The 27,570-nt window shown below is 47.1% G+C and overlaps 1 protein-coding gene across 1 annotated transcript in view; it reads right to left on the bottom strand.

The window, feature by feature from the left end:
• Positions 1-27,570, bottom strand: part of HSD17B12 (hydroxysteroid 17-beta dehydrogenase 12) — a 171,090-nt gene that overhangs the window by 37,887 nt on the left and 105,633 nt on the right. Inside the window, exons 5-7 of the mRNA XM_082269922.1 lie at positions 26,244-26,308; positions 21,964-22,008; positions 6-40 (exon numbers count right to left, since the gene is read on the bottom strand). Of these exons, the coding sequence (XP_082126048.1) occupies positions 6-40; positions 21,964-22,008; positions 26,244-26,308 (145 nt within the window). The remainder of the gene's footprint in view (positions 1-5; positions 41-21,963; positions 22,009-26,243; positions 26,309-27,570) is intronic.

The raw sequence follows: 27,570 nt of genomic DNA, 5'->3' as shown, positions 1-27,570 counted from the left end.
CTCACCTCTCCAGCATTCCGGGCATCACCAGGCGTGTCATCTACAGGAGAGAAACAGAGGACAGCCGTAAGAAACACAGGGTCACACCGACATAAAAGACAAAGTGCGGCAACCCATAGCAACAAATCAGAATCCCTCTTTTTTAATGAGCAGATATCAAAATCAAATATGAGTGGCTGCCATGGGCTACTACTCTTTGCCCATCAATACTACTCTTCATAGTTACATAGTTAGTCAGGTTGAAAAAAGACAAGTCCATCTGGCTCAACCAATAAAAAAAAAAAAAAAAAAACAGAACTTCAAACCAAGTTATCAAATAAGCAGGAAAGATATCTGACCTCATCACTTGATCTTACCGGGATAGACACCTGACCTCATCACCTGAAACTCGCTGGACCTCATAGAGCAGGGGTCTTCAAACTATGGCCCTCCAGTTGTTCTGGAACTACAATTCCCATCATGCCTAGTCATGTCTGTGAATGTCAAGGTTTTAGAATGCCTCATGGGGCGTGTAGTTCCCCAACCGCTGGAGGGCCGTAGTTTGAGGATCGCTGTCGTAGAGCATTAGGTTTTAAATAACTCCAATTTGTGGCTATGGAATTTTTCACTCTTGCCTTGCAATGCTAGGGTACGGAACTATACACCTACTTGGGACAATATCTGCATAGAGTAGTCAAGTTCTCCTAATGTTGGCCTAAATCTGCTCCAGACACTCATGGGCTCCTCCACAATACAAAAACCTACCGGCAGGTTAATAAGACCCTGTCGCCAGACTATTAACTTCAAAAACAATTGTTTTATAAGATGCATTGAAAGTATTAAATGCATGTTATTTACCTGTAAGGGCCTCTTTTAGGTACCAATTCAAAAGCCCGAAGATTACTGCTGCGTGCCGCCATCTTGGATGTGATGTCAGCTGCCCCTGAGCGGTCACTAAAGTGACACTCTGTAGCAGTGGTGGTCAACCTTCTTTATATAGGAGGACTCAAGAGTGACCCTCAACATCACTAAAGGGCCGCACATACAATTCAGTGAATATTCTGTGTCAGAGACAATAGGCACACAACAGGATATTGTCAAAGACTATGGGCATGATACAAATGATGGTCAGGGACTGCAGGTGCAAGAGATGGTCAGAGACTGCAGGTGCAAGAGATGGTCAGAGACTGCAGGTGCAAGAGATGGTCAGAGACTGCAGGTGCAAGAGATGGTCAGAGACTGAAAATGCAAGAGATGGTCAGAGACTGCAAATGCAAGAGAAGGTCAGATGCAAGAGAAGGTCAGATGCAAGAGAAGGTCAGATGCAAGAGAAGGTCAGATGCAAGAGAAGGTCAGATGCAAGAGATGGTCAGATGCAAGAGATGGTCAGAGACTGCCGATACAAGAGATGGTCAGAGACTGCCGATACAAGAGATGGTCAGAGACTGCCGATACAAGAGATGGTCAGAGACTGCCGATACAAGAGATGGTCAGAGACTGCCGATACAAGAGATGGTCAGAGACTGCCGATACAAGAGATGGTCAGAGACTGCCGATACAAGAGATGGTCAGAGACTGCCGATACAAGAGATGGTCAGAGACTGCCGATACAAGAGATGGTCAGAGACTGCCGATACAAGAGATGGTCAGAGACTGCCGATACAAGAGATGGTCAGAGACTGCCGATACAAGAGATGGTCAGAGACTGCCAATACAAGAGATGGTCAGAGACTGCCAATACAAGAGATGGTCAGAGACTGCCAATACAAGAGATGGTCAGAGACTGCCAATACAAGAGATGGTCAGAGACTGCCAATACAAGAGATGGTCAGAGACTGCCGATACAAGAGATGGTCAGAGGCTGCAGATACAAGAGATGGTCAGAGGCTGCAGATACAATAGATGGTCAGAGACTGCAGATACCAGAGATGGTCAGAGACTGCAGATACCAGAGATGATCAGAGACTGCAGATACCAGAGACGGTCAGAGACTGCAGATACAAGAGACGGTCAGAGACTGCAGATACCAGAGATGGTCAGAGACTGCAGATACCAGAGATGGTCAGAGACTGCAGATACCAGAGATGGTCAGAGACTGCAGATACCAGAGATGGTCAGAGACTGCAGATACCAGAGATGGTCAGAGACTGCAGATACCAGAGATGGTCAGAGACTGCAGATACCAGAGATGGTCAGAGACTGCAGATACCAGAGATGGTCAGAGACTGCAGATACCAGAGATGGTCAGAGACTGCAGATACCAGAGATGGTCAGAGACTGCAGATACCAGAGATGGTCAGAGACTGCAGATACAAGAGATGGTCAGAGACTGCAGATACAAGAGATGGTCAGAGACTGCAGACATGATGCAAGAAATAGTCCAGTTCTGTGGACATGCTGCAAGAGACTGTTGAAGACTGCAAACATGGTATAGGTGTTCTAAAACTGCAGAACAAGTCTCTCTTGAGTCCTCTGCTAGTAATCACTGGGGAGTTTGCTTTGTACAGGTGCACTTTATCGAAAGCTGAACTCTAGGCAGATATAATAGAAGCAATTTAATGCAGCTCTGTATTTTTTAACGCATCATTAAATGTATCTTTTAAATTGCAAGCATCTGATTTTGCCCCTGTATACCAGGGCTGGATTGTGAGATGAATAAGCAGCACAAAGAGCATGCTGATAGCAGAAGAAAGCAGAGTGACAGGGATAAAGCTCATCACTTTGCTGCTTCTCTAGTCAAGGTCCAGTCAGAGGCTGGGGTGGACCCATGACAGCCTAGGCCCAGAGGAAGTAGGTGGAAAGATGCTGGCTGTCATTCAACCTGGAAGACTGGTGACATCAAGAGGCTGAAACAAGTCCTGTGGGAAGGGGGATGAATGAAACTGAATATTGCAATAAAGGAGTTTTTTTTTTTTTCATGTTTTTAGCTTTTAAAGAGGAAGTAAACCCTCCTCTACAACTTGTACCTATAGGCAAGCCTATGATAAGGCTTACCTATAGGTACTGTAAATATCTCCTAAACATGTACCGTTTAGGAGATATTTACCTTACATGTCGCCAGTGACGTCACTGGCGCATGCGCTCTGAAGGAACGGCCGATCGTGCCGTTCCTTCAGAGCCCCGTGCCGTGACTGTCGGCTCCCGCGCGCGGGAGTGACGTCACCGCGGCTCCGGCCAATCAGATGGCCGGATGCCGCGATCCCGGAAGACGGGCGACTAGACATGTCGCCCGTCATAGAGGTGAGTGAGCGGCACGGCGGGGGCTCGTTCTGAGGTAAGTATTGCATAATGAGCTAATATGCGATGCATACTAGCTCATTATGTCTTTCTTTTGCAGGGTGTAAAAAAAAAAAAAAAAATTTATACGAGTTTACAACCTCTTTAACCACTTGCCGACTGCCTAACGCCGATCTACGTCGGCAGTCAGCCCCTCACAGGGAAAGTGACGTAGGGCTACGTCACTAGCTTGTGAGGGTCTAGGGAGCGAGCGCGCGCCCCCGGAGGCGCGCTCCCGCTCCCGCGTGGTCACGGACCCCCCCGCGCGTGTGACCGGCGGACCCGATGTCCGCCGGTCACTCTGCGATCGGCGGGGGAGAGGGAGAATGTCAGGCAGCTTGTGTAAACAAGCCACCTGTCATTCTCCTTGCTGTTAGGATACTGATCACTCGGATCTAGTATGTAGATCCGTTGATCAGTGTCCATACAGCTCAAGCCCCAGCCAATCACAGTAGAAAGCACGCCCCTAGGGATACACACAGCCCCTCCCTCCCAAATAAAGTTAACCCCTTCACTACCAGTGTATTTTTACAGTAACAGTGCATATATATAGCACTGATTACTGTAGAAATGTCACTGGTAACCCCAAAAGTGTCAAAAAAGTCAAGGGTCCGATCTGTCCGCCCCAATGTCGCAGTACCGCAAAAAAAAATCGCAGATCGCCGCCATTACACGTTAAAAAAAAAACAACAAAAATGACAGAAATCTTTCCCTTTGTTAGTAAACGCGATAACTTTTGCGCAAACCAATCAAAATACGCTTTTTGCGATTTTTTTTACCAAACATAGGTAGCATAAAACAAATTGGCCGAAAAAGTAAAAAAAATTTTGATTTTTAAATTTTTTTTTTGGGGAATTTCATATAAAAAAATGTGAAAAATATTGCTATTTTTGCAAAATTGACGCTCTTTTTTTGTTTATAGCGCGTGATCAAAAAATCGCACAGGTGATCAAATACCACCAAAAGAAAGCTCTGTTTGTGGGAAAAAAAGGACGCCAAATTCGTTTAGGTACAGCGTCGCACGACCGCGCAATTGTCCGTTAAAGTCACGCAGTGCCGAATCGCAAAATACCCCCTGGTCGGAATGGGGGTAAAATCTTCCGGGGCTTAAGTGGTTAAATGAGCAACTCATTTTTTATTATTATTTTGCTGGCAGTTCTGAGACCAAGACTAAGTTTGTGGATGAGGTGTTAACTCCTCCTGATGCAGAGTTCCCATCATGGCATACTCCATACTGACAAGTTTCCTTGTCACAAGCAGACATAATGTTGGTTACAGTTAATAGCTGCACATGGATGTCCTTTTCTAACATGCACCATTTTAAGCTTACCACGCGTTTCAATTTGACTCCTTTTGGCTCCATTGACATCTATGCAGTTTGCTGTTTATAATTTCAGCAGTGCTTTTTGCAAACGCTATTTTACTGCAATTTTCGTTTTGCATTTTTTATGTGTGGTTTTTTTTTTGCCCAATTTGATGTTGGGCAGATTGAAAAACACAAGCGCAAATCGCGGAAAAAGCGCACTACATGCTTTTTTGTAGCTTCTCCATTGAAGTCTATTGAACCAAAAAAGGCAAGAAACTCACCGTTTTGCATTTTAAAAAAAGTCCCTGACCCTTTCCAAAAATGCAATGGCTGAAAAAAGCATAGATGGGAATGTGTACAATAGGAAACCATGTTTAAATCAACTGTAGTGCGGGGTTCTGCAAAAAGCACCAAAAAAACGCATAGGTGTGAACCAGGCCCTAGATCTACCGGTGCAAAGGCCTGACTGAATACAAAATGATTGGATAGATTAGGTAAGTTCACATATTCCATTATTTAAAAAAAAAAACTAAAGTTGATTGTGCAAAGAATGTAAGATTGAAATCCCTCCCATAGCGCTTTTGTGATCTGCCAGCTTGGAGCCTTTCCTACTGGTAGAACACAATAGTCACTGCTGGCTCCTATAGCTGCGGGCAGTAATCGCATGAAACAAAATCCTGACAGGCTGGTTGTATTAAAAGTTGATGGATGCATCTATTTCAGTACAACCAGCCTGCCCATAGATGGATTGAAATTCGCCCAATTCCTGCTGAACTGGCCGAATTTTGATCCGTCTATGGCCGGCTTTACTCATTTGCTGATGTACAAAGACATCAGAGGACAGTGTTAAAGTCATCTTAAACCTTCGAGTTTTTAATAATTAAAATAACAAACATGTCTATATTTACCTGCTCTGTGCAATACTTTTGCACAGAGTAGCTCTGATTCCCCCCTCTTCGGCAGGTGCCCCCATGGAAAGCCGCTTTTCATGGGGGCACCCATATGTGCTCGCTCCGGAGCTCCGCTGCCACGTCCATTGGCACAGACTCAGCCCTGCCCCCCCCGCGTTGCAGCATTTTATTGACAGCAGCGGGAGCCATTCTATCAATCTGCCCAATGAGGAGGTAGACATCGGCGGGAGCCACTGCTCTTATGCACATCACTAGATTGGTTCAGGCTCAGGTAAGATAAGGGGGGGGGGGGGGCTATAACACAGAGGGTTTTTCACGTTAATGCATTGTAAAGTCAGAAGGTTTTTTTTATCTTAATGCATTCTGTTTTTAGATTGTAAGCTCTAACGAGCAGGGCCCTCTGATTCCTCTTGTCCCAAATTGTATTGTAACTGTAATGTCTCTCGTCATTTTGTTAAGCGCTGCGCAAACTGTTGGCGCTATATAAATCCTGTATAATAATAATAATAATAATTCTATGCATTAAGATAAAAAAAGAACCTTCTGTGTGCAGCAGCCCTCCTAATACTTACCAGAGCCCCATCTCTATTCAGTGATGTAGCAGGAGTGTCTCGGCTGCCCGAGACTCTCCCTCCTCATTGGCTGAGACGGCAGCGTGGTGCCATTGGCTTCTGCTGCTATCAAATTCAATGAGCCAATGAGGAGAGAGGGGGCAAGGCTGGGTCGTGGCTCCGTGTCTGAGTGGACACAGGGAGCTGCGGCTCGGATCCATAGCCCCCCCCCATAGCAAGCTGCTTGCTGTGGAAGCACTCAACAAGAGGGAGGGGCCAGGAGCACCGAAGAGGGACCCGAGCAGAGGAGGATTTGGGGTGCTCTGTGCAAAATCAACTGCACAGAGAAGGTAAGTACAATATGTTTTTAAAAAAAAAAAAAAAAAAACAGACTAATCACTTAAGGCTATGTTCACATGTGGGTATAGCGGATCACGGGTAGAATCACTGCGATTCTGCCCGTGATCCGGAATCATTGCACATCGCGGGACGCCTGTGCGATGCCCGTGATTTGCAATGGCACCCCAAACGCTGTGCGATGTTGCCGTGATTTCCGCCTGCCGAATCGCGGTAACATCGCGCAAACAGAATCGCGGGACGCGTGATGCCCAAAAAGGTACAGGAGCTTCTTTTGTGCGTCATGCGTCCCACGATTCTGTTTGCACGATGTTACCGCGATTCGGCAGGCGGAAATCACGCCAACATCGCACAGCATTTGGGGTGCCATTGCAAATCACGGGCATCGCACAGGCGTCCCGCGATTTGCAATGATTCCGGATCGCGGGCAGAATTGCGGTGATTCTACCCGTGATCCGCTACGCCCACATGTGAACGTAGCCTAAAAGCGGTTGTAAACCCCTGGTTACTTTTTTTTTTAGGACCTGCAAGGTAAAGGCATAATGTGCTAGTATGCATACTAGCACATTAGGTGAAACTTACCCAAAAACAAAGCAGTGTCCATTTTCTCCCGTTCTTCCTTCTAAGTCCGCGGACTCTGGCTGTGTGACAAGCTGGGGCCACGATGAAACCACTCCCGCGCATGCAGGGGGAGCAATTTATTTACGACACCGGTATCTGAAGGAATGGCACGGGGGTCCGTTCCCTTAGAGCACATGCGTCGATGACGTCATCGGCTGCATGCAATGAATGGCACAGGTGTCCGTTCCCTTAGAGCGCATGCGTCGATGACGTCATCGGCTGCATGCAATGAATGGCACGGGTGTCCGTTCCCTTAGAGCGCATGCGCCGATGACATCATCGGCTGCATGCAATGAATGGCACGGGTGTCCGTTCCCTTAGAGCGCATGCGCCGATGACATCATCGGCTGCATGCAATGAATGGCACGGGTGTCCGTTCCCTTAGAGCGCATGCGCCGATGACGTCATCGGCTGCATGCAATGAATGGCACAGGTGTCCGTTCCCTTAGAGCGCATGCGTCGATCACGTCATCGGCTGCATACAATGAATGGCACAGGTGTCCGTTCCCTTAGAGCGCATGCGCCGATGACATCATCGGCTGCATGCAATGAATGACACGGGTGTCCGTTCCCTTAGAGCGCATGCGTCGATGACGTCATCGGCTGCATGCAATGAATGGCACGGGTGTCCGTTCCCTTAGAGCGCATGCGTCGATGACGTCATCGGCTGCATGCAATGAATGGCACGGGTGTCCGTTCCCTTAGAGCGCATGCGCCGATGACATCATCGGCTGCATGCAATGAATGGCACGGGTGTCCGTTCCCTTAGAGCGCATGTGTCGATGACGTCATCGGCTGCATGCAATGAATGGCACGGGTGTCCGTTCCCTTAGAGCGCATGTGTCGATGACGTCATCGGCTGCATGCATTGAATGGCACGGGTGTCCGTTCCCTTAGAGCGCATGCGTCGATGACGTCATCGGCTGCATGCAAAAAATGACAATAACGGTACACTTTTAGGAGATATTTAGTGTACCTATAGGTACAAATTATTCTTTAGGCTTTACTTCGTCTTTAAGGTGAAAAACTTTAAAAATAAATAATAATCATAATAATAGAAAGTTTTCAGCAGATAGCTATAAACATCTAAGCTGTCGGGGCTTCAAGAATGGTTTGAGGAAAAAAACAAAACAAAAGAAAGCAAAGCATAAAACAAAAATACGTCTATGCGGTCCTTTAGCAATGTGATAAAGGATAACCCTGGTTACAGATGCGAGCGTGAAGAGTTTTTTTTTGCTGCGCGGTAACACAATAACACATTTGTTCAGGGAAAGCCAACGATTAGAAATCCCTACACAGCATACACCTGTTTTCTCCTTGACTTTATAATCGAGCAGATACAATGAGAATACCACGGCTTGACGTACATGTGTGCACGCTCGCTGCCTACATATGTATTTAAAGAGTGGAAAAGAACAAAATAAAAAAAAAATAAAAAAAACGGCGCAAGAAAATAAATGGCGTATTTTCCATCAGAGTGGGGAAGGAGAAAATGAGAGGCAGCCTGGGAACTATGCTGGAGCCAGACGTAGAGACAACGGGAGGAAAGTGGGTGAGAAGAAGTGTGTGGGGGCGGACGTTGCGTGGGTGAGTGCATTCTGCGTAGGCGTCTGTTTCAGACATTCCCCTGAACAACACCAACTAACGAGGACTTCTACCTCAAGGAAAGGGGGGGGTATCAGGAAAAGCTTCTCGCAATGCGCTCAATTAAATAAGCAAAACCAAAATAAATAAATAAATAAACCCAAATATTTTCTAAGAAAAATTCAGACAGTTTGGATTGAAGGACAGTGTGGTGGCAAAATACAGGATAAAAACAGATGGCTTTGTAAAGACAAGGAGGGGAAGAGGAGAAAAAAAAAAAAAACAGATGCTCATTTCAAGTCTAGCAAGAAAATCATTCAGTCTGTTATTCCTAAAAGTTTGGCGAGGATTCTGGGGCATATGGCAAACAATACACGTAGGAATCCCAGCAGACTGCGAGCTCTGAGGAGCAAGGTTTCCTCGCCGGTTTCCAATATCCGGCCCCGCTGTTGCTTTGCTCATCGCTGGAAAATTCCATGTTGTGGCAACTTACGCGCTCAACTTTGTTACCCAAGTTTTGGGCTAAGCTGAATGAAAAATTCCAAATACACACACGTAAAATAAATAGGTAAAAAAGAAAGAAAAAAACACTAGGGATCGGCAAAGCCGATATATTGAGGGCCGATATGCACTTTCCCCGATATATCAGAACCGGCCCCGGAGGTTACCGATATCGCCGATATTTCGGGAAAATGCTGTACCGGAGCGATTCCTGCAGCTAGAGGCATCACCCCGGTACCGGCGTCCATAGCCGACGGTCGGCTGTCTTGTAGTGGCAACCGATGTGGCTGAGAAGCTGCTCGGCTGTCATTACAAGGAGAGGGAGGAAACGTCCCCCCCTCCTGCCGCCTTCCGCGGCTCGCCCGGGTCTCCTATCCCACCGGGAGACCCGGGCATCCTACCTGTACGGCCGCCGAAGAGAAGACCCGATCAAAGCCGCATTCGGCTCTGATTGGGTCTCCATGTAAAAAACCTGGAAGTGAAGTCATGACATCACTTGCGGGTACTCGGCAGCAAATAAAAAAAAAATGCGAGCATTCAAAACAGCCAAACTTGGCGTTTTGAATGCTTTTAAGTTCAGAGGAGGGGTTTGGGGGTCTTTTAGACCCCCCAGATCCCTCCACAATATTACCTGTGAAAAATAAAAAATATAAAACATGTTTTAAATGTCCAAAAATATCAGCCATTATCGGCCGATACCGATATCCGATGACCAAAATATCGGTATCGGCACAAAAAAAAACTATATTGGTCGATCACTAGTTCACACATGCAAATTGGATGCGGGTTTTCCCTGCATCCAATTCGCATGGCAGGCCAGTGTACCGTCTCTCAATGGAGCCAGTTCACACAGGTCTGTGGCAGCTGTGGTCCGCATTAAAAAAGGATCTTGTGCGTCTTTGGGTCGGATTTAGGTTTGAATTCAGGCAAAAATTTGGACCCGATTTGCACCTGAACCGGTGAACAGGAAAGCACTGGACCCCATGCACGAACCCACGGCCACACATATGTGAACCCAGCCTAAAACGACATATGGGAGCGGGAGCCAAGGATTTGTACTTCTGTCCATCCAGCTCGTAAATTTTAATTTTCACAGCTCTGCCACATAGCCAAGAAGGAAGACTTACTTTTTCTTTGCTGCAATTTAAAGCAAAAACAGGGGGGGGGGGGGGGGGATTTACCAAAATTGGTACACAAAGAATCTGGTGCAGCTGTGCATAGTAACCAATCATCTTCTAACTTCAGCTTGTTTATCTAAGCTTTGACAACGAGCCCCCGCTCACATCGGGGCGATTTGATATTCGACATGTCAAATCGCATGCCAAAATCGCTGCCTATTGTCGACAACAGCACCGTCCAAAATAGTGTGACGCAGACATTGCAGTGCTGCACCAATTGGCAAAAGTAGTTTCTGCACTGCTTTTGGTGACTTCGGGGGACGATTTCAATAGACATCTGTGCATGGACCCGCACAGATGTCTCTCAAATCGCCCCCCCCAAACCCCCCCCCCCCCCGAAATCGGACTGAAATGTCGGTTTGAAATTGGTGACTTCGGGGGCAATTTCAATAGACATCTGTGCATGAGCCCGCAATAGACATCTGTGCATGAACCCGCACAGATGTCTCTCAAATCAACCCCCCCCCCCCCCCCAAATCGGACTGAAATGCCGGTTTGAAATCGTGAAAGTACAGCTGAACTCCCACGATTTCAAACCCGTATTCAGTGTGAACCTAGGCTAAAATCTAGAAGATGATTGGTTACCATGTACAGCTACACCAGATCCTGTTGGTGTGGACCAATTTTAGTAAATCTAACCCACGGTCTCAACCTAATTAGTCTTAAAAATGTTCCCTCCCCCCTCTCCTAACACTATGCTGAATAACCTGTATAATAATTTTTAATTATATACTTACCGATTTTCAGCCTGCTTAGGTCCAGTAAGGCGATCTGGCTCCCCTCTGTCAGCCAGCGGTGGCTGCAGGGCAGAGGGGGAAGCAGTGAAAACATCTGGGACACGGTTGTCTATGGGTGACATCACCACTCCCAGCTGTCGTCAAGTACACCCTCTCCTCCCCTGCAGCGTCCACTGGCTGTCTCCAGGGATCACACGACTGAGCCAGAGTAGGCTGAGAATAGGTAAATATAAGCTACTTTATTTTTTTATACCGATAAGGGCCCTTTTACATGGGTGCCTTCAGTTCTGTTCAGCAGGGGATCTGTCAGCTGATCGGAGCAGAGCAAGGATGTGGTCACTCATTTTATGCAGAGCCGACTTGGACAGACCTCGCTATACTCTATGGGTGGCCTAAAGTAAACGGACTCGGAAGTCTGTTCACACCCGGCTGCCTTTGAGCCCGTCGGCCCAATTGGAAGAAGACGCAGTCCTCCTCCATTTTTGGTAACAGGTCTGATCAAACCCAGAGGTAGGTGGGTGTAAAAGTCCATTTACACCCGCCAATCCATAGGAATGCATGGACCTTCCGATCAGGTCTGCCTGAAAAACTGACAGGCAGACCCGATCAGCTTGCCGATGTGAAAGGGCCTTTAGTCAGCATAGGTGTTAGGAGAGGGTAGGGGACATTTTTAAGGCTTCATGTACACTGCAGCTCTTAAACTTGAGTTGGGGAGCTTTTGGAGTTTTTTTTTTTTTTGCCAAAGCGCCTAAACTCAACTCTATAGTGTACACATAGGCTTTTAGCAGAGTTTAGGAGCTGTTGCGGTTAGGGGAGCTTCAACCTCCCTCTCCTGAACATAGAAGAATCACATTCAGGATAGGAAACTTTTGATCACCGGCCACCCGAAAAAGCATATGGCAGCAAAACCGCACTTTGCGTTTTCCCACGGCAGGCAGTGTAAGTGAATACAAAAAATGGTCACTTCCCCCACCTATAACTGGTCTTGACAGCAAGGAGCACTGGAAGGGCAAACGCATGTCAAAAAAAGCCAAGGAGTTTCCAGTCACAACTTACCAACCAGCCTGCGACCAACCAAATTAACCTGTCTAACAGTATGTGTTAAAAACAGAGGTTTCGTTGAACACATTTGCAAATACATGCGTAAGCTGCAGGCCACAGCAAGGCACCCTGCAGATATCAGTGTGCCTTGCCGTGGCATGCAGCTTACGCTTGCATTTACAAATGTGTACAACTAAACCCCTGTTTTTAATGCATACTGTTAAACAGCTTAATTTGGTTGGTCGCAGGCTGGTTGGTAAGTTGTGACGGTAAACCCCTTGGCTTTTTTTGATATGTGTACATTAAGCCTAAGACTAGTTAAGTTGAGGCTGGAATTCTTTAACACTTACAGGTTTTGTCCATTTCCAAGCCTGTGACTGGGAAGTGAAAGAAAAAGCAACAGGCTGATGAGCTCATCTCTGTCTCTCCTCCTCTCAGCACGCTCCTATAATGACCGATTGGTTCCTTTTTTCCTTTCCCAGTCTGAGCTCTGTTGTACAGGACTACAAGAAACTGATACTGATCCCCTTCCTTATATTGCTTCCATTAAAAAATAAATGTAATGATATATGAATGAATGCAGAGCTGCTTTCATTTGTTTCTTATATTTGCTTGGAGTTCAGCATTAAACAAGATCTTTTATCTTTAGGGTACTTCCGTGGTGAAATCTTTGGATATAAAGGAAATGCATGAGGGGAGAAGCTACCACTGTTGGTGCAGCTTCTGGAGCGGTCAGTCTTATCCTCACTTCATTAGATCAACGAGCCATTAAACCGGGATAAAGCACTCGACCAGGGAAGTCTGAAGATGGAATTTCCTTCCTTAGAGAACGTATATGGCCAGGTTATGACTATTTAATTAACTATATGATCATAACAAAAAGTAAATTAGCTTTAAAACAAGCCCTCACTAACCTTTGAAGCTGCAGGCACTGTGGAGCAATTTATTCTCAAAGTTCACAGCAGAAGCACTAAAATCATTCAAGTCCTTCTCCCAGCAGCTCATCTACCCCTCCTGCAGTGGCTCAGCAGCTCCATTCACCGATCTCAGCAGCAACCGACCAGCTTTTTTTCAAAAGCTTTAGGAAACTCTGGATATTTATCCAGACTCGCATATGAAATTAACTTGGATGTGGAGCTAGATGACCAATCACAAATAAACTGTCTGACGTTCTGGCCACACTGGCCTATAATAAGCCCTAGGGTTATTGTAGAAAAAGGTATGCATTGACGTCAACAAGGGAACCTTGACGCGTTTTACACTAGGTGCTTGCTTACGATTAAGTACTTAGTGCGAAATTTATCAAGGTTCCCTTGTTGATGTCGGTTCATTTGTGCATACCATTTACTATAATAAACCTAAGGTCAAACAAGAGAGCGAAATGGTTTTATTCAATCTGGAGTTTTACCTGATATGAACTGCCAATGCTGCCTACAGCAGGGAACAGCAGCAGTTGATACAGGAAAATTCATGTGAAGGATCTAAAAAAAAGGGTCAAGTTGAAAAACCAAGACCAAAAAACATACACGCATGTCCATCAGGTTCAACCAACAGAAACCTGCATCCACAGAACCCCAAAACCCACAAGTGATCCAAAAAAAAGGCAAACACATTTATAAAGTGTGCTTTCATTTTTCCAACGGGGAAACAAAAGGTTAAATATATTACTAAGGTTCCTCCAGAGCAGGGGTCAGGAACCTTTTTGGCTGAGAGAGCCATGAACACCACATATTTTCAAATGTAATTCCGTGAGAGCCATACACTATATTTCAGGGGTCAGGAACCTTTGTTTAATATTCATATTCATGGGCCGCAGCTATACAGTGAGTAGAGGGAGCCGTGTGAAAGTGCCTGGAGTCCGGTCGGGAAGAGAGCAGAGCAGGCAGGTATGCAATGAGGCCGGAGTGGTGAAGCGCCTGCAGGTGATAGGAGTATAGGCAGGGCCGGTGCTTCCACTAGGCAAACTAGGCAGCCACCTAGGGCGCATTGCCACCTAGGGGAGCAGCCACGAGTTAGCACTCACGCTCCATCATGAATGATCCTTGTGAGCTGAGGAAAGGGGCGGCAGTGGGGGAGGAAGAAGCGACAGAGGAAGATGCCAGGTGTCTGGGGCAGTGGCAGAACTACCAGGCCCTGGCTTTCCACCATTGTTGGGGTAGCCCCAAGAGGCAGGAAAGGAGTCCACCGGAGTGCTAGCTGCATAATGATCCTCTTCGTCTGGAGCTGAGCGGCCTAATCCCTGGGCGGGAAGTGACTCTCTAATCTGAGCTGGTGGGCAGCCGTTCATTTCCCTGGGTCGGTATTAAGCAGGGAGTGGAGGAGAGCTGAACCTGAGCCGGAGCTCAGCACTGGAGGGCGGCACCTTTACTGGAGCAGAAGCGACGAGGCAACGGACTGGTCTGAGGATGTTGGTGATGAAGGAGGTGCGGTGCTCTCCGACTGCTGCTTCTCCCTCCACCAGGAGCCGGTTGGAGCTGTGGTGAGCATTGTGGTCCAGGAGAGGAGCGTCCTGGGAGAAGAAATAAGCAGGATCATGGTGAAAGAGGGCAGAGTGCAGGCCACGCTCTTCATACTGCCCAGTAAGTGTCCCCAGAACAGGGAATCAGGGTCCCTGGGTGTGACATGGAGTATCCCTGGTGTGAAAGGGAATTGCGGTCACCAGGTATGCCATGGGGAATCTTAGTCACCAGGTGTGACATGGGGGAGAGGGGTCACAAGTGTAACAGGGGTTTGGGGTCACCAGGCGTGCCATGAGGAATTGGAATCCCTGGGTGTGCCATGGGGGATTGAGGTGCCCAGGTGTGACATGGAGGAACATCAGGGTCCCCAGGTGGGACATGGAAAAACATCAGGGTCCCCAGGTGGGACATGGAAAAACAACAGGGTCTCCGGGTATGACATGGAGGAACATCAGGGACCCCTGATGTGACAGAGGAACATTGGGATCACTGGGTATGACAGCATTACATGGAGGAACCATCAGATCAGGGTCACTGGATATGACATAGAGCAGTTTTTAACCCCTTCCCTTTTTATTTTTTTTTTTTGGGGGGCGCAAGTAGCCAATCTTGCCTAGGGCGTAAAACAGTCTAGCACCGGCCCTGAGTATAGGCCCTGAGAAAATGGCGGCCGGCCACTGAAGGCCTCAGAAGTGGATGTGAGAGGCAGCTACCGTGGGTCCCCGGGTGTCAGAGGCGAAGGAGATTATGTTTGTTGGGGCACAGGGAGTGGATGGCAGGTTTCCTTACCGGGTGGTCATTGCCAAGGCCCTCAGATGCACAGCACACGAGCTGGTGGCGGTACCGCGAGTAGGCCACGGGGTCCATAGCGTGGCAATCCGGTCACCCAGAGACGAACTGAGGGTAGCTGTGGGTAGCCCACCAAGTGTACTGTCGATGGGTGCAGAAATCTCCTTGCACCGGGCACAGCTATGCGGATGGCACTGGATTGAGTGGTAGACGCGACGGAGCTCTAGGACTACATGTCAAGCGCGGCTCACGTCCGGACACGCCCCCCTTTATTAAAGATTTGTCTGCGAGCCAGATGCAGCCATCAAAAGAGTCCCGTCTGGCTCGCGAGCCATAGGTTCCCTACCCCTGCTCCAGAGGTAGCCATAAACAGAGAGCAATATCTGTGTCTTAGATATACTACTACTGACACTAACAATATATTCACGTACCCGTAAGGGGACATTCTCCTCACTGATCACCAATGTAAAGGAGTGTTCTTGCCAATGATTATCAATCTAAGAAACATTCTTCACACTGACCACCAATTGTAAGGGGCATTCTTCCCGCTGACCACCAATGTAAAGAACATTCGACATCCGACTAAAAACCAGTGTAAGGAGCATTGTTCCCACTAATCACCAATGTAAGGGACATTCTTGCCAATGATCACCAATGTAAGGAACATTCTTGCCAATGACCACCAATGTAAGGGACATTCTTACAGCTGACCTCCTATATAAAAAGGACAGCCTTCCCCCCTGACCAGCAATGTAAAGAGCATTCTTCCCACATATCACCAGTGTATTAGTGCCCTTCAGTGACCACCAGTGTAAGGGGTACTGCACCATTCACCATCAATTCCTTCCACTAGCTATCAGTGTACAATTTTCCTTCACTGACCACCACTTCTTCACTAACCATCAATGTAAGGAAGTACTACAGTTTTCAGGGTCTGAGGTTTTCTTTTTGGACATTATCAATTATTATGGTTTCATTTGATTAATATTACTGCAAATATTGTTGTATAGACCGGCCCTGGGTGTCAAATACCCCAAATATGCCACATTTCTAATTCTTTCATTCATTTTTATATTAACAACTTACTGTTCACACTAATGTCCCATGAGCTGTAGGTATAATCATTTTAGGCAGGCGTTTTTTTTTTAAGACATGAAAGTTGTTTTAAGGGTTCCTCCGTGTTAAAAAGGTTAAGAAAGGCTACCCTAAAGCCTAGTACATATTCTGAGCCATTGGCTAAGAGCGATGACTGACTGCTGTTTTTCCAGCATGCATTTCCAACAGTGTTGGACCGGCTGCCATACACACGCGCTGAATGACAGACGTTTTTTTTTTCTTTTTGAACCGTCCTATGTTTTCCGACATTCAGCCTGTGTTTACAAGGCTTAAGGCAATCAGATCTTCCCTGATTTCAGTCTAGGGCAGGTGTCTCCAAACTTTTCAGTAGGAGGGCCTCAAAGATTTTACAAAAATTTTCGGGCTAAAAAAAAATAGTTATTTATAAATGAATGAATAAAGTATAGTATTTATACACTGCTCAAAAAAATTTGATTTTTGACTTACTATAAAATCCATTTCTCTGATGTACATGGAAGGACACAGCTCCTGATCTTCTTGACCATTGGGGTATACTGACCCCCTACAGGAGTAGGACACTAGGCAGAAGAACAACTTGACTACGCCTATGGGCAGTCCCAGGAGGTATACTCCCCCTCTCTGCTATAGGTACCCAGTTTTGTTACAAGCAGTGTCAGAAGTATTACAGCTCCACAGAGGGGCGGGTGCTGTGTCCATCAATGAACATCAGAGAAATGGATTTTACGGTAGGTTAAAAATCCCATTTTCTCTTTCATTCATTGATTGACACAGCTCCTGATCTTCATGACCATTGGGACATCCCAAAGCAGTGTCAAACATGAGGGGTGAGAACAGCAAGAAAAAATTCCCATGGCTAAACAGTAGCCAACCAGGTAACAGGAGCTTAACCAAAATTACTGGAGCCCGTCTGAAAAACAGTACACCCCATAGAGGGAACAAGCCCCCTAAACAGCAGCCTGCCCAAACCTTATGGCCAAAAGAAACATCCGCAGATGCCAACACATCCATTTTATAACATTTTGTGAAAGTGTGCACCGACGACCAAGTAGCCGCCTTGCACACCTGTGTTACTGATGCCCAATGACGGAAGGCCCAAGAAGCATTGAGCGCCTGCGTAGAGTGTGCCTTCACAGGGAAAGGTGGAACCTGACCCCTAATCGAATAGGTCTGAGTCACCGTCTGTCTGATCCATCTAGAAATGGTTGCAGATTAAGCGGATAGTCCTTTTCGAGGCCCATCCATAAGCACAAACAGGGAGTCTGACTTCCTAAAAGACTCCATAGCTGCTAGGTACACCCAAATAGCCTGAACCACATCCAGGGAATTCAACGCAATTTCCTTCAAATTTTTTGGCCTGGGACACAGGGAAGGCAACACAATGTCCTCATTCAGATGGAAATCAGAGAAAAACTTTGGAAGGGACGACGGACAGGGGCGAAAAACCACCTTACCTTTGTGGACCACAAAATAAGGGATACGACAAGACAATGCCGCCAATTCCGACACTCTGCACGCAGAGGTGATAGCCACCAAGAAGGCCACCTCCTGGGATAGCGTAAGCAGGGGAATCGCCCAAATATTTTCAAAGGGAGGCTTCTGTAGAACTGAAAGCACCAAGTTGAGATCCCAAGGCAGTTGTGGGAACTGCATTGGAGGAGTCAAATGTCGAACCCCCTAATGAAAAAGTATGCACCAGAGAGTGCCTGGCCAAGGGTCGTTGAAAGAAGACCGCCATGGCCGACACCTGGCCCTTAATGGTACTCAAGGTCAACTTCTGCTCAACCCCCCATTGAAGGAAAGCCAAGAGCCGAGACACCGAAAAAGAGCGAGGAAGAGCGAGGGTGAACACCAAGCGACACACCACGAAATGCAAGCTTTCCACGTACAATGGTAGATGTTCCTAGAAGTAGACTTCCTGGCTTTCAGTAGTGTAGGAATCACCGACCAGATGAACCTCTATCCTTCAGCACCTAGCTTTCAACAGCCAAGCCGTCAAAGCCAGCGACTGTAAATCAGGATGGAAGAAGATAGTCTTCCAAGGGGCGTCGGTGACCAACCGCACCAGGTTGGTGTACCAAGACCGGAGAGGCCAGTCTGGGGCCACTCGAATTACCAGAATTCCTTCTGCCTCGATTCTGCGCAAGAGTTTCGGCAGAAGCTTGAGAGGAGGAAGGCGTAATCAGACGATAATTGCCCCAGGGGGCCACCAGCGTGTCTGTGGCATCTGCTAGCGGATCCCGTGACCATGCCACAAACCTGTGCAGCTTCCTGTTAAGCCAGGACACCAACAGATCCACCTTGGGGGTGCCTCATCAGAGACAATGCTGATGAAACAACTCCGGATGAAGGGACCACTCCCCTTGGTCCAACGCCTGCCGACTGAGATTATCCGCCTGCCAATTTTCCACCCATGGCATGTGTACAGTGAACCATTCTGCCCACCCAAGAATCCCAGCTACCTCCAGAACTGCCAATACACTTCTTGTTCCACCCTGGTGATTGACATAAGCCACGGTCGTGGAATTGTCCAAATGGATTTGCACCAGACACCCCTGAAAGCGCTCAGTCCAGTGATGCAGGCACAGCCTGATTGCTCGGAGTTCCAGGACATTGATCGGGAGTCTGGACACTTCCAGAGTCCAAACTCCCTGAGTGGAGTTCCGACCCAGGACACTTCCACACCCAGACTGGCATCTGTGGTAACCACTGTACAATACAGGGGGAGAAATGATGTGCCCTGGCAAAGACCCTTTTGTTTTTCGGCTCAGCTGGATTTGATTGTCTAGAGACTTCAGACAATTGTCCCATTTGGCCAAGACCTCCCTTTACAGGGACCTCATATGGTACTGTGCAAACAGGACCGCCTCAAAAGGTAGAAACCATCAGGCCCAGCACCCTCATGCAAGTCAAGAGGGACGACCACCTGCTGGACAGCAAGAGATGAATTTCAGCATGCAACTTCTGGAGCTTGTCCATAGGAAGGAGCACTCTGGCTAGAGCCGAGTCCAGGGTCAGACCCAAATAGTCCGGTTTTGTGGAAGGAGCCAGAGCAGACTTCTGATAATTCAGAAGCCAGCCGAAATCCGTATAGTGATGTCCACGTTGTTCACCAGAGCAGTAGGAGACCCTGCTCACAAGAGAAGGTCGTCCAGGTAGCCCAGCACTGTGATCCCTCGCTGACATAGCAATGCCAGCAATGCCTGCACCGGCGGCCAACACCTTTGTAAAGGCCCAAGGAGCAGAGGAGAGACCAAAGGGTAACGCCACAAATAGATAATGCTCCTCTCCCACGGCAAGTGGAGGTGCTGCACTGATGATGTCATTGGTTGCTGGGATGCTGGCAGGGTGACTCGTGTCCGCGGCGGCCGAATCAGATTTAGGATCTGATGAGACAGATGGGGCCGATGAAGGCGGGGATGCTTTTTGCTAGCCCGTTTCCCCAGGGCCAAATCCACCTTGGACACTGAAGACACCAGGACTGCCGTCAGTGCAGTAAGGGATTGTTGAGACCCGGAGGGCCCAGCAGCCTCTGAGAGGGGATCAGGTGGGGAAATGTGCTCCAGGGACTCCACGACTGAAAAAAGGGGGACCCATAAAAAAAAGGTGTAAAAACACTGCTAGGGACACCCCCACTGGGCTGGCAACACCAAAGATCGCCAGGCACAGAGCACCAACCGATCCTAAAGCAGAGAGGAAGAGGACCCCACCAGACCCACTGATCAGGCAACGCAGCACCAGGCTATCTGCACACACATGCGGCGACAAGGAAGAGAAAGATCCATGAGTCAGCACCAGGGGATAAGGAGGGGATCCCACCGCCAAAATCACCGTCCATATATGCTTCACCGTCATGCCTGTCGCTATTAGCAATGAGAAACCACTAGAAAATGGCAGCCAAGGCTACACAAACATGGCAACCGAATCTACAGCACACATGCTACAAGAAAATGGTGGCACCACGTGGCTGCCAGGGGCCTCCCAAAAGCCGATCGTCTGGTCACCGGCGGCACACCCCACCCCCATCGCCATCTCAGCACCCCAGACCGACCTGAAAAGGGGGTATGGCCACCCCATGGGAAAGATGGGGGGGGGGGGGGGTAGATGAGGGGCTGCATGGGAAGGAGAACCTATAGGTCTGACCGTCCCAGGGAGGGGCCCATGTCCACCCCAAAACCCTCTAGGGAGAGAGGGGGGACAGCTACTTATTATACCAGGAACAGGGTGGGCACCGCTCCAGACAGAACCTCCTCTCTATCAAAATGGGGGGCAGTCAACCAGGAGGAACGCTGCGACTCAGGCCGAGGCCAGGTCGTATGTGACCTTGCGAGACGTTTAACTCGCAGGCCAGCCCCCATCCAGTGGGGCTATGTTGCGGCTGACCTAGTGCAGAGCTGAGGCCTGCGCATGCTCGCTGGCTAGACTGGGGTGAACACTGGATTTTAAAAACTATTCAGCCCTTCGCCCAGTCCAGCAGTAGATTATAGATTCTCACAGGAAAAATAGAAAAATCCATTAAAAAGGAAAAAATTGCCAGGACCGAAGATCCCAACAAGGAACTAGGTCCTTACTCCTGACTAGGCATTAAAAAAAAAAAAAAAAATAGTGCCTATAGCTGAGAGTGGGAGTAAACCCCTGGGACTGCCCATAGGTATAGCCAAGCTTTTTTCTGCCTAGCGTCCTACTCCTGTAGGGGGGGGGGGGGGGGGGGAGTATAGCCCAATGGTTAAGAAGATCAAAAGCTGTGTCCGTCAATGAACAATAGCGTAAAAAAGATGTATATACATACCTATTTTCAGCCTGCTCCAGTCTGGTCACGTGATCTGGCTCCCCATGTCCCAGCCGTTGCCAGCATTTCCTCCTCTGCTTGCTGATACAGGGGAGCAGGATCATGTAATCAGACTGTTGCGAGCTGAAAATAATTATATACATCATACACAGCTTAGTCAGCATAAATATATACACCAAGCTATTTTTAGACCGCTACAGTCCGGTCACATGATTCTGCTCCCCTGTGTCAGCCAGCGGTGGCTGCAGGGGAGAACAGGGAGCGCCAACAATGGCTGGAGCGGGCTGAAAACAGGTTACACAGGTTTGTCAGCATTGGTGTTAGTAGAAGGGACATTTTTTGGACTAGTTAGGTTTAGGTTAAAGCCGGCCATACACGGTGAAAATTTCTTTCCTGCAAGCATTGTTTGCATGATTCCCTCATCAACACAGGCAGTGCTGACAGGGGAATTAGCCACTGTCTTCTACTGGCCGGGGCGGACAGGGGAAGCCGTCCCTGCCAGGAGAAAACAGTAATTATCGCTAGCAGTTATAGCAGCCGCTTGCAATAACAGCAAGCGAATCCAGCAGGCTGGTTGTACCCAAGTTTATCGATCAACCTGGTACATTCAGCCTGCCCATTAACAGTTTAAATCTCTGCCAGTTCATGATGAACCCGCCAAGATTCAAACCATGTATGGCCAGCCTAAGTGACACTTGCGCCAAGTTCACTATACAAGGTGCTGCCGCAGCTCATAATTTGCGGTCATTTTATTAATTCTACCAACAGCAAATTTCAGATATTTCTTACCTTGCACACAGACGTGATGTTGATATTTATTAACATGTTCAGAGTCTACAAGAGAAGGAAAAAAAAAAAAAAAAAAAACAATTAAAGTATATATATGAGCAACAGAGAAAAAAAATCATAGAGAAGTCCCCAAGTGTCACAAGGAGCTGTTTTTTGTGTGTATTTTGTTTTTGTAAGCAAAGTTTATTATAAAAAGTAGATGGCGAACCTTATTTACATGTCACCTCCTTACTTCCGGTGGCAATTCTGACACGGAACTATTGAAATGGCAATCAGTGTTGTCACCCTTGTACTATAGGATTATGTATCGATATGTATGTCGGCACAGTACCCCAACCTGATTATAATAAACACGCGTCCTTGCTGTTCTCACCCTCCTCCGCTTCTCCGATGCTCTCCAGCAAATGAATGGAAATGCACAGGGGAAGTGGTCAGGTCTGTCAATCATTGTCCTTGTACATGCCCTTACTACTGACAAATTCGGAATCATGGGATATGTTATGTGGCACACTGGAGCTCTAAATCTTCTGTAAGTCAGGAACCAGCTCAGAGGAAGACCAGCCGACAAGTTATAAAATCCCCCAGCACAATGACAAGCCTCTGGCCACCTGAAGTGTGTTGTATCGGCCTCTTGCCGTTCAGAAATCGGGAGCGCTACTTTCACTTCTGGGCAAAAGCAATGGATTTTATGAGTGATCTGAAGTTGATCAGATGAGGAGAATCTATTGCTTTCCTAAGTCAAATCGCAGTGTGTGTGGTGTACAACGGCGGGGGTAATATTTTCATCAAATTTATTTTTTTCTCCTTGGGTGTTAGCATAAAACAAAAAAGGCCATGTGCAATCATCTTAAAAGAGAAGTATGGGCAAAGATTTTTTGGTCATACTTCTTGTGGGCCCCAGAAACACACCTACTTTTCTTCTGTGACCCACGTTCAGCTGATAGCGGAATTTTGAAACACCCGGCTGCCTGACTAACACCTAGCTTCGCCTCCAAGCTTGTGGCTGAGAGCCGGAGCCAGCTGCACCCATCCCCTCTCCTGCTTGATGTTCCAAGGGAAAGTGAAGGAGCAGAGAGCGGTGACTGATAGTCACCATTCTCCGCTTGGCGCAGACCCAGAACTAAATCATCAGGGGTCATGCAATCAGTTTTTGGTTTTAGAGACAATGTGGGACAGCTGTAGAATCACACTGATGCTACAGCCTAGAAGTGGGTATGGATGTTTTATTTGTTTTTTTGTTTATTTAGGTGTTTTTTATATATTCTTTCAAACAATACAAAGCGATCTCTGAATGGCTCCAGGGCCGAGCGGCCAATCTCCTGTGTTCACAATGCAACCTGGCAGCCGCTCAGCATGGGACGCAAAAACAAGTGGAGATCACTGGAGCAGTGGTGTCTGCTTCAGTCATTTCCAGCTTCCAGGGTAGGGCTGCACAATTCTGGATAAAATGAGAATCACAATTTTTTTGCTTGGAATAAAGATCACGATTCTCTCATGATTCTTAGCGTAATATCATCTTTTACATTATACAAAAAAATTGGGTTAACTTTACGATTTGTTTTTTTTTTTTTTTTTAAATTAATTAAAGTGTATTTTTTCCCCCAAAACTGCAGTTGAAAGACTTCTGCGCAAAAACAGTGTGACAGAAAAGATTACAACAACCACCATTTTATTTTCTAGGGTCTCTGCTAAAAAAAAAAAAAATATATATATATAGAATGTTTGGGGGTTCTAAGTAATTTTCTTGCAAAAAATACTGATTTTAACTTGTAAGCAGCAAGTGTCAGAAATAGGCTTAGTCTTTAAAGCGGTAGTATCAGAGTATAATTAACTTTTACCTACAGGTAAGCCTTTAATAAGGCTTACCTGTAGGTAAAATGAATATCTTCTAAACCTGCAGGGTTTAGGAGATATTCGCCCTGCATGCAGCCGCTGACACCAGTGGAGCATTCGTTCTGAAGGTCCGGCAGACCTTCAGAGCTTCTTGCCGGAAAGTGACCTCACCGCGGCTCCGGCCACTCACAGCGCCGGAACCACCGAACCCGGAAGAGACGCTTAGGGAACATGGCAGCTCCCTCAGCAGTGTCCGGGTTTCATTCTAAGGTAAGTATTTCATAATGAGCTAGTATGTGATGCGTACTAGCTTATTATGCCTTTGTCCTGCAGGTTTTTTTTTTTGTGAGGATACAACTGCTTTAAGAAGTTAAACTACCCTTACTTTGGGTCCTTTCACATGGTCCGCCTCCGTTGGCGGACTCCGTGCTGCTCAGCGGGGGATCGATCCGCCGATCCCCACTGAACAGGCAGGTGACAGCTCCCTCACCGCTCTGTGTGCAGAGAGGGAGGTGTCAGAGCCCCGCTGCTCTCTATGGGGGAATCGGATGAGAGTGGACCGCCTGTCCGTTCTCATCTGATCACATCTGATCCGATCCCCTGGACGGATGGAAAATAGGGTTTCCATCCGTTCGGATTTCACGGACAGGATCGGATGCGGATAGCAGCAGACATGTCTCTGCTTACATCCGCTGCCCCATAGGGATGCATGGAGGATTCGATCAGATCCGCCTAAAAAACTGACAGGCAGATCTGATCGGATCATGTGTGTGAAAGGGGCCTTACAGGTGGAAGTTCATTCCTTTGATTATTCTAAAAGAACGAAAAGATACATTGTAAAACATTGTGTTATAATTATCTCGCAGCCTTAACAATGTTGATAAACCTTTGACGGGGCTCTTTTTTTTTTTTTTTGACAGCTCTGAGTGAGCAGAAAACCGCGCTGTAAGAATCGAGGACAAGCAGTTTTAAGATCGTGAGGGGGTGAATCGAGATCACAATTTTTTTTAACGATTAATCGTGTAGCTCTATTCCAGGGCCTTCGGCCAGGTATGGCACATATATAATGGAACAACCAACAGCGGTGATGCCATCATGCCCGCCAGGGTGCTGCATTGTTTGACTGTATTTTATGCAAGTTTACTCCTGCTTGTTGTAAGTAATTGTAACCTCTATTATTGAACTTTTATTACTACACTATTAGTTCCTCCTCCGTTTCCCTTTTTCATTGTGTGCACCACTGGACCGTTTTGACTGCCATGGTCTATCCATCGTGGAACCCTTGCTCTTGGCATCTATCCATCCCATAGGGATATTAGGTTTAGGCACAGTTATACTTCCACCTTGGGTCCCAGCAGTTGATTGTGGATCATACTGGTTTTGTCCATTTTGGAATCCTGGTTCCTGCCATCCATTCATCCTATAGGGATATTGGAATAAGGCGCAGCCTGACCTCCATCCTGGGGTCTTAGCAGCAGGTAAGCGGCTAGTGAGCAGGGTGTGCACTGTCTGGGTGTGAAGAATCCTTCTTCATTCACTTTTGGAACATTGGATTTTGAATGCCAAAGCTTCCCATGAATGACAGAGCAGTGCTCAGCCTAATGCCTTGTACACACGCAATGATTATCGGCCGACCGATCGGCCGACTTTTGTCCAGTGTTGTTGTGTTGGTTGAAATGTGCTCTAGACTGCACATAAATTTTCTCGGCCAACAAAAACCAACTTCAGAAGTGATGTCATGTGCTGGTTTACTTTCCGTGTGTTTTTTCTTCTCTGAGCATGCCCAGTCTTCCTCATCAGATTTTTGTCTGCCGAAATCTGTACTGACTGACGGAAAATCGGCCGTTGTGTTGACAGCCAACAAAAATTTTATAGCCTGCACACCAGATTTTATTCGGCCGAAAAGTCAGAGTTGGTTGTCGAAAGCATCATACTAACAAGTCGAAAATCGGCCGATTGGACGTTGGCCAAAAATTCACGGCCAATAATCGATGCGTGTGTACGAGGCATAAATCTTTTTTGTTCCAGGAGTGGGACAGGAAGTCTCCGTCACACTGCCAGAACACAGCACCGTAAACTTGGCCCATACAAACTATTAAAAGGGACATCAAATATGGAGTTAGGCTTCAGCCCACAGGAAACAGCTACAGTGAAAGGCGCATAGGAGAGACTCTCCACCAACCCTATCTCATGCAGACCCTGGCGCTTAGAATATTAGCAGTGAGACTATCACTATAAACCTGTATTAGAAATACTTATTTATGTCACAGAAATATATAATACTGCACATTTCATGACCATTGTTCCTTTAATTCACGGTGCTTGCTTTACCAGGGATGCAATCAATGGGGTGTATTTTGCATCTGGTCTTCCAGCATCATAAAAAGCAAGTCTAGGTTACATGTTACTCTCTAGAGAAAGACGTCATCTCTACTTTGATTACTCACGTTATCCAGGTCTGGGATGTCAAGGAAATATTCTGGATACTCATATGAAACTCCCACGTTGTTTACTGTAAAATAATAGGAGAATGTTATGTATCGGTCGGTTCTGCTTCACCTTACAGACGTATCTTCTATGTTAGGCAAGAGGTAAACGTTGGATTTCAGCTTGAGAAAGGGTGCAATGCCCCTGGAATCTCACTGGTTATATGACAAATACTGTGACTGTTTTAAAAAAATCTTTGTCCTTGGATTATGTTTGATCGGAGAGTACTTTGGCAGATGCACGCAGCTTGTCCAGGGCCGGGCAGCCTTTACATCTCCATAAACCTTGATTTTTTGCGATAATTGGGGCGGGCACATGCAGGATGTAAACAATGCTGCTTACAAAGTGCAATGAAAGAGAGCAATTAAAGAGGAAGTAAACCCTCCTCTGACACTTGTACCTATAGGTAAGCCTATATTAAGGCTTACCTATAGGTACTGTAAATATCTCCTAAACTTGTACCGTTTAGGAGATATTTACCTTACATGCAGCCAGTGACGTCACTGGCGCATGCGCTCTGAAGGAACGGCCGCTCGTGCCGTTCCTTCAGAGTCCCGTGCCGTGACTGTCGGCTCCCGCGCGCGTGCGCGGGAGTGACGTCACCGCGGCTCCGGCCAATCAGATGGCCGGATGCCGCGATCCCGGAAGACGGGCGACATACAGGTGAGTGAGCGGCACGGCGGGGGCTCGTTGTAACTTAAGTATAAGGTAAGAGTTGAAATTGCCCTAAAATATAGACACATGCGTCTCAAACCAAAAGGTGAAAGAGTTCAAAGTGTTTTTAACTGTTCATAATTAAACCACATAAAAAAAACACCAACACATTTCAGGTGGAACCCCCCCCCCCCCTTCATTAGGGCTTAGAAAAACAACTGAATAAGGATACGAAGGGAAATTATAACCAAAGGGATCTAGATTTGGTCTGATGTGAAGCTTCATTTGGACTGCAGCTATGCACTGCCACTGACCAAAGTCCTCATTCCATCGTTCTTTTGGTTTTGTTTTTTTTTTTGCAAACCCTAAGGAAGGGGGGGGGGGGGGGTCCCCTGATAAGCAATGAAGGTTTTTTGTAATTGAATTATGAATAAGGGTCCTTTCACACGGGCGTTCTGTATGTCCGTTTTTCGTCCCATACGTTTGCAGGTGATATACGGACATAATGCATGTCAATGGGATTGCGGATGTCAGTGGATGACCATCCGCTGACATCCGATTTGCGTCCTTTCCGTTCAGTTCTGTTTTTTGAGACAGAAGAGAACCCTATTTTTTCTTCCGTTTAAAAAAAGG

The sequence above is a fragment of the Pelophylax lessonae genome, assembly GCF_965119305.1.
Source record: "Pelophylax lessonae genome assembly, chromosome: 10".
NCBI classification, from domain to species: domain Eukaryota; kingdom Metazoa; phylum Chordata; class Amphibia; order Anura; family Ranidae; genus Pelophylax; species Pelophylax lessonae.
The sequence above is the reverse complement of the archived record's forward strand: the minus strand, read 5'-3'. Positions and strand labels throughout refer to the sequence as shown.